At 37.4% G+C, this 22,493-nt stretch overlaps 1 protein-coding gene across 1 annotated transcript in view; it reads left to right on the forward strand.

Moving 5' to 3' along the window:
* Positions 1-22,493, forward strand: part of ppp3ca (protein phosphatase 3, catalytic subunit, alpha isozyme) — a 66,110-nt gene that overhangs the window by 31,133 nt on the left and 12,484 nt on the right. The window contains exons 7-10 of the mRNA XM_041801126.1: positions 14,658-14,735; positions 14,865-14,959; positions 20,664-20,789; positions 20,904-20,981. Of these exons, the coding sequence (XP_041657060.1) occupies positions 14,658-14,735; positions 14,865-14,959; positions 20,664-20,789; positions 20,904-20,981 (377 nt within the window). The remainder of the gene's footprint in view (positions 1-14,657; positions 14,736-14,864; positions 14,960-20,663; positions 20,790-20,903; positions 20,982-22,493) is intronic.

Raw genomic sequence — 22,493 nt, forward strand, 5'->3', positions numbered from 1 at the left:
CTCATTTAGCAACAAACACATCCTCTGTTTCAACTCCACCTTCCACCATGTTTGTTATGCTTCTGCATGTGAGTTACAAGTGTGTCGCAGTTGATGATGTATGTGTGTGTGACAATCGCAGACACATACGTCATCAACCATAGTTTATCGTTATTATCGTTGAATGCTTTTTTATCATCGTGGAAAGTTTTTTTTTGCGGTATATTGCAAATGTTATACGGCCCATTCCTAGCTAGCATAATACCTAACATTAGCATCCGCTAGCTAGCTTTAAGACAAATCTTACCTGCTGTGATTACATGCTCTGTATTGCATTTAAGTGTACTTTAGCACAGTATACTAACAGAGGCATGCAATTTGAGACACACTGTATGCCACAGGGAAGCAAAACACCGTATAGTTACATTTCCACGTTTTGCTTTTCAAAGTAAAAGCCCAGTTTGGCATTCATGAGAAGAAATCATCATCACCTTGTTTAGGCTTTACAGAGGTAATACTGTACAGAGGTAAAACTGAAGATAGACAGAGCTGTGACAGAAGAGAGTCACAGTCAGCATGAAAAGCAGAGAACGTGCACTCAGTCTGAAACAGGCGCAAGTGGTGCTTCTTTTCTACCTTGGTTGAGAACTTGTTGCCAAATGGTGTAAAACTTGTGGACATAGCTTTTTCTAGCATTGAGATGTTTTTTTGTAAGGTCAGATGCATGAGGTCTCTAATCCACGAGCTGTAAGTTTGGAAACATCTATGAAGTCATCTGTTTAACACAGTAATCAAACCCAAGTCTCTGAAATAAAAGTCCCTTGTTTGCCTGCCCTATTCATTGTCCGTGACTAACTTCGATGCTCGTCATACTACATGAATTGACTTGAAAAACACCTCAAACACAAATTAGTATGAAGCATCCAAAATGACTCAAAAGGAATTCCCACAGCTGCACAGCTTAGTGAGTTGAGCCTCTGAACAGGGAGCCAGCATAGCTTGAAACTTGGTGTTTATGGCATCCTGTAAGCCATCCCTTCCTTTAAATACTCATCATATAGTGCACTGAATACATTAGGGTTTCCTCATGTGGCTCATTGATGGGTCTCTAATTAGTTCAGTCTTAAAGGAAAGAAAGGATGCAGCACACAATGGTCGAACCTTTTAACCATTATTCAAGCCCTATTCAGATGAAACTGGTTGATCATAAGAGGCTAGAGGCTTGTCACCATATTGAAAATAGAAGATAACAGAGAGATTAACATGCATAGGACTTAAGCTGATGGTGAGATCTAAGTCAATCTTAAGGAGAATTGCTTGAGTACAGGCCTAAATCTAACTGTGACACAGAAGCTGAGCAACTTAATATCAAAAATAGATGTTAAGATGATAAATTATAAATAGATATCAAACATTTAACGCTGCCTGAGAAAAACCAAAAAGGACAAAACAAACAATAGACACACACTTAAAAGCCTATAATGGCTCTTATAATGGGAGTATGGTGGGAGTAAGAAGGATGGATGGTTCATGAATACATACGCAAACCTGTCTATAAATCCTATAGATTATGTCTGCATCTGTGAGTATATGGGTCAGATTTTCTTGTGGTTAACAGCTGCTTTTGATAAGAGTTAGAACAGATGGGGACGGACAAAAGATCAGCTGCATGAACCTGGATTCAGAAACAGGCGGAGACGAAGGAACACAATCAAAAACACAATATGGAGGCAAATAGCAGGAATGAGTTTGTTATGCAACTATTCAGCCTCCATGACAAAGCATGGAAGAAGGAGGAGGAGTGAGCGCTGTCCTAATGCTGTTGTGCGATGGGAGAGAGCTGTGGGAAGTAGGTGGTGGTGAGAAGAGATTAGGTGGCGCTTGTTGTGAGAGTTTTCTTAATGAAGGTTCAGAACAGTACGGACCCCTGCGTGGGAGCTGCAGCTCCGCTCAAATCACCAAAAGTAAAGCCAGGGAGATTTAGTCCTCCGCAGAGAGGAAATGACATTCTGTTTGCGCAGAGTAATTGCAGGCTAGATTCACATTATTACCCAACTGTAGTTCTCATTTTCATCATGAAAAGTCAAAGGTGGGTTGAAATTATAAAATGAGTTTTATTTATCCATTTAACAAGGACAAACTGTACCATTGGTGCTTTAACATTTACCAATAAACAGACTACAGACATGTTTTATGTTTTATGTGGGGGAACAGTGCTGCTTCTCCTTCAGCCATGATTTAATACCTTTGTTAAAACCTATAACATTGTTTATCATTTTCAGCTTAATGGGTAGGCCATTCCAAAGTTTAGCTCCTACAAGAGAGAAAGCTGATTGTCAAAAAGACGTTTTGTGCACTGGGATGTCACAGCTGCTTTTAAGTGAAGCATGTGTGTTGACTTTACAAGAATTCTGATATCTAGTAACTTACTGGTTTGGGGTCTTTTGGAGGCAAGTTCCCCTTGTGACTGCGGGACCAAACAGTGGGGTTTTTTTTACGGTCCAGCAATTCTTATTTCAGACATACTGTAGACAAAACAATATGAGGATATGGTTATATATATGATGAAACAGTTAATGGTATTAATAATAATCATGATAAAATGCCTCCATGGTTATCATTATGTTCATTTTTAATGGTTCAGTGTTTAAAATGGGGAATATCAGCAACATCTAAAAGCTGGATTCTAACTTGCAAAGTTCACGTCTGGAGGCCACTGTTGCAACCAAAGGAATTAAAAAAATGGCTTACTGTTATTTTCTTCCTTTTGTGGTACTGTAAAAACATACAAGATTAATAAAATCAAAGATGACAGAGTCCATGGAGATGAGCCTCCTGATGTATGAAATCAAGGCTTATTCTAAGTCAATAAAACTAAAACAATTTTATATATTCAGGTGATGAAACACTACTTTACATAGACCTTTTTACATATGTTTCATTTTTACCAAATTGGTTCCACTAAATGCTACTAAGCTACACCATATAAGACACCCTGCACCTTTGATTATAGTTAACACCGTAAGTGATAACTGCGCTGTAATATCACAGTAAATGATGTCCAGACAGCTTGCTATGTTGGCTTGTTTACTGAGGTGAAGTGGGGAAAAAAACGTCCACAGGTCGACCAAAGAGATGTAAAACATGTCAGGCAGGAGGTGTCTGTCTCCTCTGCTCTTGTCTGCACCACTCACTGTGACTGTCTGTCGGAGTGCAGAGACACAGACAGACAAGTAGACCCAAGGAGCATCACAGCTGTAGACCAATCTACTCAGCTTAAAGCTCAAGCTTAAAACACAACAGTATTATGAATCAAATTAGACCAAAATGCTGTCGCCTTCTTTGACTGTCAGCAAAAGAAAGAAAAAAACTTGTGGGAGTGTCATGCACTTACTGGCTTCAGCTGCTCCTCCTCTGCTCAAAAAGTCCAGAAAAGCTTGGACTTCAGAGCAGCTCCCACTAGTGAATTTTTGTCCCCCAATTTTGAAATCTGTGTTGAAATTGCTCAAAGTTAACTGGTTCACTTCACGAGCTAACTGATGGTTATATTGTGACATGTTCAACAACGGTAAGAGAAGAATTATGGTAAATGTGGTCTACATATAATATCATGATGTGTTCAAATGCCACATTAAAAAAAAATTTAGTTTTTGATTATTTCACCTTTATTTAGCCAGGTTAGTCCCATTGAGATCAAATATCTCTTTTTCAAAGGAGACCTGACCAAGAATGGCAGCAATAGTTTCAACAACACATGCGCTCAAACTCACAACAATACACAATAAATATAAACAACAACAATAAAATCATCAGCGGTTAAAACAGTGGCATTCAGAGAGATAACAAACTTCAAAAAACCCTGTTGAAGACGAGAACTGAGCTTGGTTTTTCATCAATACAAAATGGATATAACAGATGAAATCATGAGCTTTTAAACTTCATAGCTCAAAATCTTCTCACCTAATACCACTACTATTAAAAATGGATTGTTATTCTGCCTTTCCACCAAACAACAGAAAACTATCTGTAGTAGTCTTGATAAGGACTCAGATTAATAAGGAGCTATGGATTGAAGATATGACTGACTTATTTTACTTTGGTACTTTTCTGTCCTGTCAAATATAAAAATAGTGGGTATATGTCATTTAAAGCATGTTATTTAAAAAAGCATCAAAAATTCTGACCACCTTATTAATAAGGTACCTTTCCTAATGCACAACTGATGAGGTTTACCTGTTGCTTTTAATGGTTATACAAACAGAGAGTACAGTCTTCTGTGCTGCTTGTTTGATTTAGTGTTTTTTTAATCAAACTTGATAAAATGATTGAAATGATGAATTTTTTCAGATTATCAGCAAATTATAACAATACCACAACAATACTGATAACCATGATATTTAGGTCATGATATCATGAAATTTGATTTTAATATTGTTTAATATGGACTTGATAAATGGTAAATACACTTAAGCTTGAATAGCACTTTTTGAGTTGTTGGACTACTCAGAGCTCTTCTACACTGCAGGTCACACTTACCCATTCACACCCATTCACTCCACATTCACACCATTGGTGGTGGGTGCTATGTAAAAGGTCAACTGGTATTAACTAATACCATTCCTACACATGCACACACCACTGACACAGCATCACAGCACTGGCCCTCAGTGCCTTGTCCAAGGACACACCTTTCGGTTGAGAAATATAAAAATTCAATACTAATCTGCAGACTTATTTAGAAGTCACCTAGCCATTTTTTGCTTTGTTTTCATGGTCAAACGTGACAGAAAATGTCAGTATAGGAGTATTAAAGGAAAAACAATTGACTAAACAACATTGATGTCTGGATGGCTGTCCGGCCAAAGTGAATTTAAATATTAGTGTCAGCCTTGATTTCATAATGTGTCCTTTCTTTGTATTCTTGGGTTTAGGCACTCACTCAAGAGGCATTTTAGATGATGTTCACGTCGCAATGACAATAAAAATGCTGTTTATTTTCCAGCCCTACTAAGAGCAAAGCATGTATGACAACATGCTAAAAATATATGCTACTGTTGTTTTTATTTTTTATAAGTGTGTTACTGTATTTAAATATTCTTTCTAAATTAATGACCATTTTAACTCCCCTTCTGGGTTAACTGAATGGCAGTTCAACATCTGCCAGAACAATAAAAGCAGCAAGTCTGAAACCTAATCTCAGGGCGCACTCACACAAGGCCACTTTTACTGTGTCCAAGCATGTTTATACCAAAGTCTAGTTTACTTGAATATTGTGAGTTTGTCGTGTCGTGCTCAAGCATGGTGCACTTTCTTGGTTCTCTCTTTGATCAAAGAGGTGGGTTTCTGTGTTCATGCACAAGCACATGAGCAGGTACACAATGTCGATGTAACACAGATGTACACAATCAAAAAATCCAGAAGTGTTAGAGGGACATATCTTACAAAAACAAACTAAAATATGCCACAAAGTCTGTGAAGTTGCTGTCAAATTCTCTTTGTTGTGGCTTGTGTGCACAATACAACACATGCTAACGTGATCACAAATATACAAGAGGTGACTATGCTCAGCAGGGACTGGGGAGGGGTGGTAATCGTGCTTCAGCACGGTATGGGGCAACTGGGCCTATGGTGAGTGAGCCTTCAGAGTTGGACTTAAAAATAAGTTTAAAAATTACAACTGAATGGAAAACCTGAATCTAAATAAATAAATAACAAGAAAAAAGGGGAAAAAAAATCATCCCAAATAAACTCTAGGGGGGACCCGGTTTAGCTCGGTTGGTAGAGCAGGCCCCATGTACAGAGGCTACAGTCCTCATCCAACTGGTCACAGGTTTGATTTCTAATCCTGATGCTGTTTTTCAAGTCATCCCCCACTCTCTCTTCCCACCTAAATCTATCAAACAAAAGCCAAACAGCCCAAAAATTAATCTTCATAAAAGGACTCCAGTGCTTCACATACAAATAATGGCAAATAACTGATGTAGCATGATTGAAGATGATAAAGAGATTATTAATGCATTTGGTAGAGTTCGCTGGCCTTCAGTAAAAGTGTTCCAAAAAGCAGGTGATGGACCTTAACTCCCATTTCACCACTGTTGAATGGTCAGCGATAAGAAACCATCTATTCACAGAGAGAGAGAGAGAGAGTGGAGCTTAGTGAGGATTATTCTGTAGATGTGTGGAGGATGCTGCTATTATAGTCATCTATCTCCCCGTGGCTTTGTTCTGCCTTCACTCTCAAACTTACCTCTCCATCATTATGACTCTTGCCAACCATACAGTGTGTATGCAGCAGAGAGAAACTCATTCTCCTGGGAATTTTTCGGAAATGCAAGAAAATCTCTGTGTGAAGTAGAAGTGGGTATAAGGCTAAGCAGGTTAAGAAGAAAGAGGGTACATTAAAATGCAATCAGATACACTGCAGTTATTTGACTTTAAGCTACATTCTGACAGTGACTGATTGTGGAGATACATGAACTGTACACACACACTTGTACATTTTCCAGCCTCAGTTGAAGCCCCAACCACATAGAAAATCAATATAGAGCCTCTCACAAATAGCTATACAGCTGCAGGTTCCTTAGAGTTGAAGAGAATGTTTGAAATGCATGTAAATAAAAGTCTATTTCATTGTATGATCTAAAGACCCATGTATTGTGTGTTCCTGCTATTCTATCATCTGTGATATTAAGTTAGTTTTTAGTTACAAAGACCAAAGGAACACTTAATAGTAAACTTCACCTTTTAGAAGCTAAGAAATGTTTGCCTCTCTTTTGATGAATTTATGATTTGGCTGAGAAAACTTTAATGAGAAAAAAATCAATAATTGCAAAAATGGGTTCACAGTGGTAAAAATTGGATAAAAGTGGCATAAAAGGGCAAAAATGGTAAAAATAACAGAAATTGGGGAAAAGTGGCAAAAACAGAAAAGGAAAAGATAGTCTAAAAGTGGCAAAAATGGGTTAAAGGTGGCAAAATGGGTGTAAAAAATGGAGAAATGGGTTAAAAATGAGCATAAATACATAATTCCAACATCAGAATCCAATAATAGTTTGACAAGCTTTTCAGCTCCAAAATGAGGTTATTGTTAGCCAGGATGCTAGTCCCAATGCTACTGATCCAGCACACAAGCATTGACATCATCACTGACTCAAATGGGAAGGCACACTCTCTGGGTTTTTCAGGGGCCCAGCTAAATCTGTTGGCAGGCCTGGTAGGTGTAAGCATGCCTGCTTTTTTGTCTCTTTATGCCAGCCCTGTGATTGACTGGTGACCAGTCCAGGGTGTACCCCACCTCTCACCCAGTGGCACCTGGGACTGGCTCCAGCTCCTTGCGACCCCAATCAGGAGAAGCGGTGTAGATATCGGATGGATGTTATAAAGCTCAATGTTGGCAGTCTCCATATCAAAAAGACTGTATCCATCAGTCTAGAAACAGGCAAAGTGTGATAAATGAGGTGGGCCAGAAGGCACCATGCCCCTTATAATATCTAATTATGGAAAAGTCTTTGCCTTGCTTTAATCAAAACAGATGGCTTATTCAAAAAAATACATAACCGTACAACAATATCTCATGTTGTTGTTTTTTTATCAGTAAAGACATAAAAAGACAATAAAGACCAACTCTGTACTCATTTTTATAAACAGCTGTTGACATGTTGTTTCTGCTATTAAAAAGAGCAGTTTGATATGGGTTCTTATGAGGATTCCTTGATTTTTGGAGCCTGCCTCAAGTGGACACTCAAAGATCTGCAGCACTGGCATCATTATGGGCAGCATATAGTCATATCTGTCACTGTAGTAAATGGAACCACAGAGACCAGGTCAAAGGTCTTGACAAGAAGTCTAACCAGGACAGAAAAACTACTTTTATTTGGGTTGTAAAAGCGTGCCTGGGGAAAAACTGTGGCACTTTTTTGTTTCGATGTTTCGGGTTTGCAAAGCTGATTTTTTCCAATGATAATGTGTTCATTTTTGAGATCTCTAGAAAACAACAAAAACTTACATTTTCAGGGAAATGGAGTAAAATAAAATAAAGGCATGCATGTCATCTCAGTGCTGCTGTAATGAAGCACTTTCTGGACAAATTTAGTCATATGTTATACTTCATCTAAGATCCATTTTCAATAAATGAATATAAGTGGTAAAAATATGTGAAATTTGGGTTGGGATTTCTAAATTGTTAGCTTTCTAATTGACAGTGGTGGGTCCTGATGACAAACCAGTCAAGAATCACTTATCCAAATAGCAAAAGAGCCATTTTTAAACTTTTTTTCTGAGAATTATGAAGGTTTATTGAAACTGAAGTTTTTGTCAAAGTTTAAGGAACAATTTTTTTTAATGGAAAGTGCTCTTTGCTTTTTAAAGCTAAAAGTGCAGAGTTAAGATTTCTTACTGGTGTTGTAAAGCCATATCATTATAAAATTATACTTATTTTTTAATATTACCATACATCATAGCAGTACTTTGCAAATACAATATGAAAGAACAACAATCCCAACATCTTCTATGTGGAGTATTTAATTATGATTCCATCTTGTGGTTAGAAATTATGGTTTAAGAATTATCTTTTATATTGGGTAAGTAAATATGATGACCACCAGCCTGATGCACAGATGGATTTCCTTAAGGGAAAGTTAAAAAAAAAAAAAAAAAGAAACTCTCAGCTTCACACTCACAACACAGCACGTCCATCTCTCTCTGTCTCTTTCGCTCATACTCACTCGTCAGATTTCTCGCGCTCTCTCGCTCACAGGCTCACCGACACATAATTGTGCGTTTTCACAAAGGGGAGAGAAGGAATGTGAGCCGCAGGCAAGCAACGTGTGTGTACTGTGTTCCCTCGCAGTAATCAATAGATACCGTTGGAGTGGACAAAAAATAAATTAGTATACAGCGCATGTTTGGAGCTTTATTTTTATGCTACTGAATGATATTTGTGTCAGTACTGTGAAACAAAAATATACTTTTGCATCCATGATAAACATAATCTTTAATAAGAATGATGTAAAAATTGCCCTTATTTCTAAGTTAGAAATGTGTTGTGGATGTGTTTTTTAATAGAAACAGTTATATAACGCTTTCTGAGAGCAGCATTTTGCAGTTCTATCAGGGTGCGTTGTCAGCCATAGTGGAAAACGCTCCAGCATATTCATGTTAGTGTGTAACACAGCTATTCCTGTAATGTATATATCGGCCAGCAAGGGGTGTTTTTCATGTGACCTAGATATACGAAGATGACACAGTTTCGCCAGGTGCTCAGGGCACAGCAGTCTCCTTGTTTTTCTCTCAGCACAAACCTTTGAACACTTAAATATTTTAAACACTTGTTAAAGTTTGATGGGTCTGTGGATGGCAGCGAGTGTAAGAAAGAGCCGGAAGAGAGGATTGTTGCTGGGGAGGATGTACTGTATGTTACTGTTGGACTGGGCAATATGAGGGACTGATGTTGAAGCAATTTGGCAATCATTAGATCTGGTCTGAAAATTACTCAGTTGTTTTGCTGACTCATTAGTCAATTTGAATATAAAGACAAATAAACTGTTAGCTTTGTAGGATGGCTGTTGTTTTTTTTTTTTTTTTGCTCTTTAAAGCTCCTGTGTGCAGCTTTTACTTTGTAACAAAACGGATTTGAATTAATATCAGTACCTCTATATGACCTACAGAAGCCATAAAGATTATTTAATTTTTTTTCTTAAATATATGTGTATTTTATTCTTAAAATAAGCTAGTCAACCTTCAGGAAGTTATTGGATGAAGTATGTTAACGCGTTGAAATCAAAGAAAATCAGAGAACCTCACTGTCAGATGTACAAGAAAAGTTTAGCTAAGACATAAGTCCTCCCCCTTTGGTCCAGGTAGCCACACTTCACATTTTCATTTTACATTAGGGCTGTGCAATTAATCAAAAATTAGATTAATCGCAATATGGCCTGCTGCAATTTTCAAATTGCAGGAGGTGCGATATTTCTTTGACCTGAAATTTGTGTCAAAATAGCAGTTTTAAACTTTTTGTTGTTGTTGTTGCAGAGATGCAATGCATGACATATCATGCAATCATTCAAGTGCCTATATTTTTAGAATAGTCTATAAAAAAATCCTACCATCATTTTTGTACTGTTTTCTTATTAAATATGAGAATGAAAAAACCCCTTCAATGCAACAATTACATCCAATTTGCAATATCATCAGAATTAGGTATTTTTAAAGAATTTTTCAGCCTTGTTTAGGAATAACAAAAAGTTAAGGAAGAATAACATATCAAATTGTAATATTGGGGGGGGGTTGTAATTCAATTCTTTTCCAAAATCATTCAGCCCTATTTTACATAATCCAGAATTTCCTCACAGGAGCATTAAGATTTAAAAAAAAATGGTTTGATAACCTAACATGCCAGCTACATTGCATAAGATATGTGGCACAGACATCTGGGCAACCATCCATAGTCCATGATTAGGAAGGGCAGAGCCTTTTTAAAAAACTCCTTGGAGGTTGATTAAACAAATGTTCTGTCACATTCAGTAAAAGCCATCAGAGCAACAAAACGTGACACAGTGAGCATGCACAGGTCTGGTGAGTAAACTGCATAACATGAGCTCTACAGGCAGCTGCTATTGTTGTTCACTATGATTGGAGCCAGTTGGTTAATCAAACTCATGTGGAGTCTGGTCCAGAGAAGAACAAAAGCAGTTTTCCACCAAGAAGAATTTTCAGTGAGGTTATTTGCTCTTCTTTGAATAAATGTTTTCCAGATCTAATAAAATTGCAACTTTAATTACATTCAAGCTAATCTCTTTACTGACTTGCCAGATACAATAATTATACCTGGTGGCTACTGCCTCGTCTTACTCAAATGAAGCTGATTGGTCCATCAGTTGTCAGACTCTAAATTGCCCCCCATGACCCAAAGCTGGATCAGCTGTATACACAATGGATGGATGGATCTGGTGTTATATGCTTGTGCTTAAAAATGAAGAGCATATATTTATAAAATTAGGGCTTATAAAGAACTATTTTCATATTTATTAAAAAAAACAACAAACTTGATTACATATTATGCATGAGGTTTGGAGGACATGAATGGCAATAAGGATGTTGATTCTGTGTCAGAAATATTTCTGTAATAAGGCGGCAGGAAGAAACAGTCCTTTCAAGACTGATAAAGCGCTGGGAAATGACAGATTGAAATGCTGCTGACTCTGTTATACTTTAAAAGAGCTAATCAAACTGTTATGTACCATCCATTTTTCTAACCCAGGAGACACATTTTGAATTTGAATGACATAACACAACCTTCTAGGTATTACGTAACATCTGTGATGAGGGGTTGTTAAACGCTGGACTACATTAACAGCAGTTCTGTTTATTTTTCCCTCCTGGGTGAATTGGGTCTAATACTTTTCTGTCCAGTGTGCAACCCTGATTTATGAGCTCATTTTCTGCTTTACAAACAAATCTGACCTACATTGATCCACACATATTCGACTCTTTTCTGAATGGTTAAATGAAACTCATTACTTGTTATCCCCCCATGGGACATCAATGACATGTGATGTCTGCTTAAAAAAAACAGGTACATGTTTTCTTGTCGCTAGTGATATTTATATGAAACAATTTGAAAATTATGAATTTGTTATTTTAAGTCATCTTTGGATCCACTGTGAGTATTAGTAGTTCTAGAAAAACAATATGAGGATTTATGTGGTCTGTTTGGTCCATAATTCTGGCAGCCTTAAGAACTACTATACTTTGTGTAGCTTTCTTTTAAGATTTAGCAGTATTACTAGTTGCTTTTGAAACTGGCAGGACAAGAAATAACTTACTTAGGTTAATGATCCAAGCAGAAACCTTGGGTTTTGTAATGTTTAGCCAATATGAAAGAAAACTGCAGTTCCTGTAGTGTCCACTTGAGGTTGCCTTCAAAACACAATTACTCCCTTTAGAGTCCATGTTAAATTGCCCATGATTACAACAGAAACAGGTTTTTACCCTAACACTGTGTCCTGACTACAAGTGACACCAGTGAATGTCAGTGATAAAATTATCTTGATTACACTGATTCCTACTGTAGTATCCCAAGCACATGCGAACGATGCAGCATGATGTAGCACAACACAGCACAACACTTTTCCCGTTTAGATGGGTGAGAACCAGTGAGAGCCAGTAAGAAAATTTGGGTTTGGTAGATTATTTCTTTGTTATAACTATGCTTCTTTGCCATAAATTTTTTTACTTTTTGAAAGCCTGTTTATTTCCCTTTTAAACTGTGCTACATTTATAAAGAACATGCCTATGTGGGATGAGCAGCAGAGCTGAGTATGTGGGCTGCATCCATGAAAAATTTGCCAAATCTTCTCTACCAATGCTGAACAGCTGATTTTACTGATGCTACTGACTCTTGTTTTGAGCTTCTGTTACTCCCTGGTGCTGACAGCCAGGTGCCTAAGCTGCAATTTCAATGCATAAAGATAATGAGATGAGAATCAACCAGTGGCAATGCCGTATCTCCACAGTCTAGGACCGAACTCTGTCCACCAAGATGACAAAACTCGCCCGCTCAGAGCGGGGTTTATCAGAGACTACCTCCAAATTTTGGGAGTGGAGATGGTCGAATGGCCTACCAGCAGTCCTGACCTCTACCCCAATAAACACTTGCTGGTTCATGATAGAGTAACCAACACAACCACATTGGCTAACGAGCATGAGGAGTGGCCAAATTGTTCATTAGCCAATTTGTCAATTTGTCTTGTTTCTTCAGACTTTAATCAGCCAATCCATCAAACAAGAATCATTGTCAGAATAAGCTGTTTGGCATTGGTAGAGAAGATTTGGCAAATTTTTCATGGGCATAACCCACATACTCAGCTCTGCTGCTCATCCCACAAATGCATGTTCCTTACAAATGTAGCACCATTTAAAAGGGAAATAAACAGGCTTTCCAATGCCAAGAAGAATTGTTACAACAAAGAAATAATCTATCAAACACAAATTTCCTTACTTTTTGTGCTAAGTTTAGATGAAAAGGCATCTGGAGTGTTGGACAGTTAGATTTTTTCAGTATTTTTCCAGTATCCCAACAGAGCTTGTGATTGCACACAGAAGCAAAGCTAATTGGCTCAAAGCAGCCAAAGACTAGTCAATAAAAACCACAAGACTTCCGTTTGTCCACACTTGAAATGAAAACAGTTTATAAAATGTTGTTTACAATGGTAGCCTGAAATTCACAAGGCAGAGAATTACATTTTCAACGGATGTACTTTGGACAGCAACCAACAAAAATGTTTCCAGTCTGCTTTGTTCTATTTTTATTTGTAAAGAAAGGGTTAATTTCTGTTACAACTCATCTGTTTTTATTTAGTAAGAGTTTTGCACATATTTGCATAACTAAGGGCAAAGATGATTAACAGTGGGCACACTGTAGCATTTAGCAAGGAGGCTTCAGGCCCAACACCACCTCAGCCTGTTATGAGATTGCTAAAAAGTTAGAGGGAAATAGCATCTCCAATATGGTGACTGCCATCATTGGGGTTCATAATAAAGTAGTGATGATGTCACTGAGATGAGGTCCATTTTCTATACAGTTTCTATACCCACAGTTGGGACAGTTGGGCTATCCAAACACCTTAACTGAAAACGTGAATTCTAAAAGGTTGCAATAACAGGTATCACAATGAAAGACCTCGCATAATAGAATCAAACTCATTGCAAGGCCAAACCAACTGCAAAATGAGGGTTGCAGTATGATGAAAATCATGAAGTTTCTGAAAAACAGCAGTAGAACAACACAAAGGAAAAATAAAATAACAACAGAAAGGAAACCATATAAAGATTCTGTCCGAGAAGCCCAGTTATTGCTCTACAGTAGGTAAAGTGAGGAGCTTAAAAAGAGACTCTCCCAGCAGTGGTAGTAGCAGCAGTAAGCATTTAAGTCAATCGGTGATTGCCAGAATCTCAAGGGGCAGTAAACCCTTTTATAAGAGTCTCAGTGTTCCCTAAACTGTCAAAAATTGCAGACAAAAATCTCCACTTCCAGCTTGACGTGTAATTTTGTAGCTGACAAAAATGACCGATGAACGGGGCTGTGAAATTTGTGTGCGGCAGTGAGAAATTTGGGGCGAACAGAATTGTTCCCACCAAAACGCTGTCCTGAGGCAACATAATATCTAAAAGCTTCCTGCACATGTTTTTCAGCAGTAGAGCAGAGGAATAAGGGGCAAAAACCAGTTTATGCAAATGCTGAATTAGACATACAAACATGAAGGAAGCAGCTTGTGGATGCCATGTTTTAGTGTAGCGGTGTTTTCTGCCTGGCATCTCTTCCTTGCAGGCTTTTTCCTGTCAGGTCAGAGCTGGGGGGCAGGAAGCACCAACTGGCTTAGTGTGTTTTTCACTGCAACAGGTAGCAGCTGAATTGGTTTTTCACACTATTGCATCAGCCTCAGCAAGTCTTTCATGAAAGCATTTATAAGTGATAAATCTTTGTTCGTTTTCTGGGGAGTGAAACTGAATGTGAAATTAATAACCAGCAGCTTAAATGTACTTCTTTTTCCTGTTGGTAAAACGCTTTTGTAAAGTCATGTTTTGAGAGACTGTAATTGTGTTGATTTGTACTCTGACACTCTCTGCTGACAGCACTCTTAGTGATGTCTTAACCCATCTTTCCATCTTGTTTTTTGCAGTTACCCAGCTGTGTGTGAGTTCCTACAGAGCAATAACTTATTATCAATCATCCGAGCACATGAAGCACAAGATGCAGGGTAAGTCATCAATACAGGATGCTTAAAGATACATAACAGCCACACTAATTAATCAGATGTGTTTTTCATGAGAAAAAGAACATTAACTACCTTTTCTCTGTCTTTAATCTCCACTTGCTCATCATGCAGCTATCGGATGTACCGTAAGAGCCAGACTACCGGATTCCCATCTCTCATAACCATCTTCTCAGCGCCAAACTACCTGGATGTTTACAACAACAAAGGTCAGGACATCTTCTCATTTTAGACCCATCTTGGTTTTCGTTGGAAAGATGCTAACTATACACTTGACTCACAATACACAGGGCTTTTCCCCTTTTCATAAAACAGAATTACCTTTTTGGTAGTGAGAACACTCTGCTCTGATATAAACCATTTGTAAATCAACATCAGACTTCAGCTTAGCAAGATGTGCACTAACGTCAGGATGCCAGAGAGTAAAGTAGGAGGACATGAAATAACTTTATGGGAAAATTAATTTATTAATCGCAAAAAAAGGCTGAAAATTGGCAAAATGGATTATAAAATGTAAAAAATTGGCTAAAAAAAGTAGTGAAAAGTGGCTACAGAGTGGCATAAACGGGATAACATCAAAGTGGGCTAAGAAAGGTAAAAATTGGCAGAAAAAAGCAGTTAAAAAGTGGCAAAAATGGGACTGTGGCGAAAATGGGCTGAGCAAGGCAACAAGTGGCAAAAATGGTCTGATAGTGGCAAAAATAGGCAAGAATTGATAAGGGTATCAATATCAACAACAATGAACAATCTCCATCCCTACTAAAGATACAAGAATCACAGGATTTATTTTCAATTTCTAAGAAAGTCTTGTTGTTGAAGTCAATTTATAAATAAATACAATTCTTTGCTTTAAGTATTTGACAATAACATTAAAAATATCCTTTTCCTTATTTTTTTAATAAAGCTGTGTCACCTATAATTATTCTATTACTAGTTTACCTACTTATTAAATTAGCATTTTTTTTGCATAAATTGACATAGACAATATCTTATAGAGGGATCTTTTTGAAGCTTTTGTTTTAGTAAAATTAGGGATGCACAATATTATTGGTTTATCGGTATCAGCAGAAGTTAGCTTGAAAAATTAATTATCATAGCATCAAAAAAAAAACTTCTGCAGATATTTACAGCTGATAATTTGGCTGTAAAAATTTGCCTTTATGAGCTGTAAATTCTGGATTTACAAACAGATGAGTTAGTGGAGTTTCAGGCTGCATTAAGAGGCCTAGTTTAGCTGAAGTCTTTTCTTTATTCATCATCATTCTTTACACCGTAACGTGTTTTAAGGACTGGGAGTTTTAAATTGGTGCCCCTCAAACTTTAATTTGTGTTTTTTTAAAGACTGAAGTTTAAGGTCAAAACTGCATTCAAATATCAAATCAATATCTGTATTATTGGCAAAAATTAATTTGTAAACATCAGCATTATCAGATATTGGCAAAAATCCACTTTCATGTATCCCTATAAAGAAGGACTTAAAAAACAGTTCTTAATAAATCATGTGTGTGATTCTTCAGGTTTGAAGTGTTGAACCACCATAAATGGCAGATATCCATAAGAAAAAGTATATCGTCAAAGAGGGTAATCAGTAATTAAGTGAAATAAGAAGAGTCCCAGGACTCCTGCAGATGTAAATGTATTTAAATGCTTTCGAGTTTAAAAATACATGCTGGTGTTAGTACTTATCTCCAGTTAAACCTGTTCTACAGTTGATAGCAATGAGCCATGTTAGTGATTTGACTTTACATGCAGACTTTGCATACTTCAGTTCATAATAAGTTTTTAGCCACAAGCTAACATCAATGTAAATAACACTGTGCCAATAGTAGCCAGTGACTTGGTTTTGATTAGCGCTTTGTTGCAGTGTGTCTTTGTAACAAAGGCTGAGCTTAAGCCTGTTTTGTATGTATGTCGTAATGGCTAACGCGGTAATGAGCACTACATACTTTAGAGCTGGTGTTCCTGCATCCCTCTGCAATACTCTGAACACCAGTACATGTAGTCATTACTTTAGCCCTAACTTTTTTAGGCATCTGCTTCCCAGTGTAGATTCTGATTCTTTTGGAGTCATGTGCTTTGTAGTGTGCCACCATATAACATGCTGCATCATGTTGGTTTACTATTCCTGTAGTTCATTAGTCATTTGCATCATTGGTGCACTATTTTTGTCTTGTCCGTCTTCTAAACACTCCACATCTATAATCTTGCTTTGAAACTACAGTAGATGCACTCTAAACCAGTCAATATTCACTGTCTTTAACCATGTTCATGTGCCGGTCTTCATGAAGCAAGTGAAGTCCAAAACATAAAGCATCCTCCACTGGTTCAAAAAGTGGTATATATTCTTCATCTTGTTGAACTAGAGTTGTTCATATGCATTTTGTTTTGCGACGTGTTGTTACATCCTCATTCAGTGCAATTTATAGATCTGTCATGTGATCCTTCTTACATCTGGATCATATTTTTGCTAAGTAACACCGTTATTAAAGACAAAGGAGAGGAAGGAGAAGTGCTGCTGGGTTTGAGTACTCTTTGAATATTCGTGTGCCTGTTTCATCTCTTGAAGGGCTCATTGCATGTGTAGAATGTGAGTTTAAAATAGCCAACCTCGACTAAGGTTCCCTGATGGAGACCTAAGTTGGTCGCAGCACATCTGCTATTTAAAAACACACACTGCCCTGCAAAATAAAAGGCACTTTAATTCTGCACAAATTCTACAATGTGCCTAGGACTGTTTTTTTTTTTTTAATGGAATCGCAATTTTTACCATTTTTGAGATTCTTCTAATGAAATGAGCCCTTCAGAAGGAGTAATACTTTTATGAATCACAGAAACAAGCAGAGTAAAATAAATATATCTTTTAAAAATTGGATTATTCCTTATTATCATATATTTTTTATGTCTGTGCACAGCAGGAAGGCAGGCCTTGAGAAATTAGTTTACTGCTAAATTAAACAGTTAACAGTAAAACCTAGTCTTGTGAAAGGGATGCCCTAATTCCAGTGTCTCTGTAACACCTGAACCTCTGGCTTTTTAACTGGGTTAGATTTAATGAACAAACACTTCACAGCAGACAAAAAGACCACCATGAGCTCCTCTGACTTACATATTTAGATGTTTTTTTTAGCCCAAACTGGATGATATGGGTTAATCTAACTGCGTTTAGCTTGTGAGCGGGCAGAAGAATGCATCAGGGAGCCCCCATTTGTTTGTGTTCTCAGATCTGTGTCCTGGTTGCTATGGGCTATGGGAGATGGGGAGCGTGGGAGGGACTGTCGGCATCGCTGACTATCTCCATGTGGCTTTATCCCTCTTGATGTAACAGTGTCAGCAATCCCTGAACTCAGCGAGGACATCTAGTGGTTATATATCTAATGTTGTGCATATTCTCTATTCTCAGACTGCATGTGCAGAGACGTTAAAAAATGTACAGGCAACATCAATAAACTGCATACATTATATGCTCATTTATATATAAAACATTAATGTGCACATGACTATGATGGTAAAGATCATGCACAGAGCATAATAAAAATTACAGCATGATGCAGACATGTTTTCCCCTTCACTTTGGGAATATGCCATCAAAACATTTCATTCAAATAACCATTTCTTAAAGCACATAATATCTCAAACACTGGTGAAAATGTAACAATGTGCAATGTTATGTGCCTCTCAATGCAGCTGGGGATACAGCAGAGGCTTACTTAGGATTACATGAAAGAAAGTACACAGAGTACTACAAACCAGGCCGACAGAGGCACGTGCTCTGACTCAAATAAGGTACAGCACAAGCATAGAAGAATGTTACACCACCACCAATACTTAATTTATAATTAAGGGATATGTCAATCAAAGTGATTGTCATTAAAATGATTGTAATTTCATCTTATATCAATCACAGCCCACTGGACTGATTTAAATCTAGTTCATATCAAGAATGACATTTTAGAAAATAATATTCCTTCTAACATTGCATTGTTGAATTTGTGATAAATTTACAACCCTAACACCTATTTACAGTACATTATGTGTTATCATGAGTGTTGCAGCTATCTGCAATGTTCTGTTTCATTTGATTATTTCCTACATAGATATTCATTTATTTGTTTTTATTGTGTTTAAGAGAGAAACCAAGATTAGGATTCATATCTTGTCATTTTTCAGAATATGAGTATTTATTAACAGGGATGCATAATGTCAGATTTTTGCCAATATAGGAGGTTTCAGTATTTATTATCTCATTTCCTTCAGCTTCAGCTTCAGCTGATGTACAGTATAAACACTTTTTACTGTAGAAGACACCAAGTTTCTTCTGTACTAGAGCTGACATGTTATTAAAAGTTAATTATTCTAATCATACAGCAGGTTTGAATGTCTGTTCCCTAAGACAATCCTGACAAAGAACTTGAAGAACAAGATTAAATTATTCTCAAGTGTAAAAATGCAAGCCTGCTGAAGTTCAGACTTAAAAAGTTAGTCCTTAGAACATACTTTTGATTTAAAGAAATGAGGACAACCTGAAGAAAAGATCTTCAACTGAGTTGGGTCCATCGATTTTTTTTTTTTTAACAGCACAAACTTATTTGTAAACTCTGCTGATATGACCAATAAATCAGCTGTAAAGTTATATCTGCCAACATTATTATCTTTTTGAGCTATTCTCTGCCAATACAAAGATCTTCTAGATTATATGATGTACCATTCTTCATAAATGCTTTTATTTTGATAGAATTGGTCGTTTTTGGGACCTGGTGCCATGTACAAGGTATGGCTAATGAATAATGAGACTGCTCTTATGAAGATCATACCACGTGGTTCACAGTCACCTTGAGTGTTAAATATTAAAGGTTGGGTATTCAGGCACGACTGCTGTCAGTTTTCAATAAGTGACATGTGAAGTTCACTGCTAGCTACTGATTGAAGCGCAAATGTTTTTGCTAAGGCGTTGGAAAATGACAGGCTTGAAATTTTTGGTAAATTGAACAAAACAGCAGCTAAATCTGTTGAACCATTAACTGAGGCGTTTGGGGAAACTGCATGTCACTTGCACATGTGTTAGAACGGCACAAAAGATTTTGTGAAGGCAGAGAGGATGTCAAAGACGATGAACGCCTGAGCGCCCAGGCACATCAAAAAACTTCTGAAAACAGATTGAACAAATCATTAAAAATGATCGACAACTCAGGGTCAGAATGTAAGCAAAAATGGTTACCACTGATAAAGAGACAGTTCAGCAAATTTTGCATGCAAATTTGAACATGACAAAAGTTGTCCCAAAACTTCTGACTCCTGAGCAAAAGGAAAAACACAATCAAATCTGTGGGGACGTTAAACTTTAAGCTAATCAATTTCTGGCGCATTAGCAAAAACACTTCAATCAGTAGCTAGCAGTGACCTAAAGACATCGCTTATTGGAAACTTGAAGCGTTAGCCCAGTCTCATTATTTAATAGCCATACCTTGTATATACATAAATGAGCAGGTATGATAGCACAGTTGGGAACCAGGAGCATGCTATGAGAGAAAAAAAGAGAATGTCACTTTGTCTGTAAGAGGGAATCACTGAGTTATAAAAAACAAAATGTATTCTTATTTCCTGGACATTGGCATTTTTATTCTCAATAAGATCCACTCTGACTGCTTTTGAATTTTGTTTTAGTTTGTTACCTGAGTGAATCACTGTTACAGTCAGTGTTTTTACCCTAAAGGCTTTCTTTGGCTCACCCTCATTGTATACTTAATGCTGGTTGTAGCTATGAATCTGAATGTTAACGGCGTTTTACCACCATACACACACCATGTTATGTGTGTAATATACTTTCATGTGATCTAACAAAAGTGCTCTCACTACACCAACAAGCTCTTGGAAAGGAAGTTTTGACTTGTCTGTTTCTTTTCTGCCTCCCAACAGCTGCTGTGCTGAAATATGAAAATAACGTCATGAACATCCGACAGTTCAACTGTTCACCTCATCCCTACTGGCTGCCAAACTTCATGGATGTCTTCACCTGGTCTCTGCCATTTGTTGGCGAGAAAGGTATCAACTGTTTCCAGAGAAAAGTCTTCTGATATTTTTGATGTTGTGCACTGATCTCTGCTGCCTATCGCTCATTGGCATCACCTCCTGCCTACACTCTCGTTTCCTCCACAGTCACAGAAATGCTGGTGAACATCCTGAGCATCTGCTCTGATGATGAACTCATGAATGATGAAGATGAGATCTTTGATGGTAAGACAGTCTGTAAATAATGATTTGAAATGTATTCTTATTTTTAACAGTGAGTTGGCAGTTCAAACCAAAATCCATACACAAATTGAGGTGTTCCTTGAAATAAGAACCATGCAATTAGGCTGTGTACATCTTTCAACACAAAATACTATGAGCTTCTCCTCCCTGTCAAAAAATATATTAAATTTTCACTTTTTATGTGATTTAGTAAAACCTGAAGCCTCTGTATGAGCTGAAGAAGTTAACAAGATCTTCTGTGAAAATATTGGTAACTTTTATAGTTTAACTTTCAAAGCTTGTAACTGCTGCCACCGGGCAGATATCAGACAAAATTGAGTTACAGCACACTGAAGAAGGAGCCTTTGTTTACATTATTCACTGCAAAGATTCGCCCTAGAGGGAAATGTTTGCCTACTGAAAAACAGCAGGATGAGATTTAGTTTCTAAAAACATGACTTAAAGTGTACATGAAAGATCAGTAAGGAAGACAATGCCTTGGGGTCGAGGTTAGTGGCCTAGGCCCAGGTTCAAATCTGGCTTGTTGCCCCTTTCTCATGTCATTCCCCTCTCTCTCCCCAGTTTCTGACTGTATGCACTTTTCTTACTAGAGTAAAAGAGTAAAGCCCCCTCCCCAAAAAAATGTAAATAAAAAAACACTTTGGCCACAGGGGGTGCTAAAATCAACACAAACAGATCGTTCCTCACAGGAGCTTTGAAAGGCATCACTTTAAACCTCCAAGACCAACACTGTTACATACAACAAGAAGAGCCAAAGGTTACAAAAAGTTTAAAAACTTTTGAACCATAAACTGTTGCCACGTTCTTTCTACCACTTTGCAGCCTGCCATTGGGTCATTCTAATGACTTATCCATGCCCCAGATGGCTTTCCGGGTATTTAAAGGTTAAACCCACACGTGCGACACTGAACATCTTTTTATCCTTTTCTTTTTTTTTGTTTTTAATTTTCTTTTGTTTCTGCAGCTATCCATCATTTTGTCACACAATGCATTGTGACAGGCTGTGACAACCATTGGCAGGCTGTTCCATCTTCACATCATGCTGTATCACACTGCGCATGTCTTTATATTTGGATCCTGGTGGAGATGGCCTGAATAGCTCATAATAGAGAGAAAGAGGGACAGAGAGCCTGTGATGTGACCCTCCATGTTGCTGCAGATAGGAACAGCTTTGAATAATGGCTCAGAGTCAATACAAAGAAGCACAAGGATTTTTTTGTAAATATGTGAATATTCTGAAGCGTTTTTGTCACAGAATGATAATTTTTTTCACTTTTTGGTCCCTAAGAGATGGGAGGAAAAGTTTGTAAGAAAAAAAGTCTTAGCTATTATAGTTTACTGTCATATATTTCTGTTTAATTTTTGTTTTTGTTGTCCCATAACTTTTTTAAAAACTCAAGTGACGTTGCTGCAGCACACATATTCTTAAAGCCCAGGTTGTCCTAAAAAAGGAGGTTCAAAGCTCGGCTGTGCACCACAGGGTTGATGTTTTAC

Source organism: Cheilinus undulatus, linkage group 12 (genome assembly GCF_018320785.1).
Source record: "Cheilinus undulatus linkage group 12, ASM1832078v1, whole genome shotgun sequence".
Taxonomy (NCBI): Eukaryota; Metazoa; Chordata; class Actinopteri; order Labriformes; family Labridae; genus Cheilinus; species Cheilinus undulatus.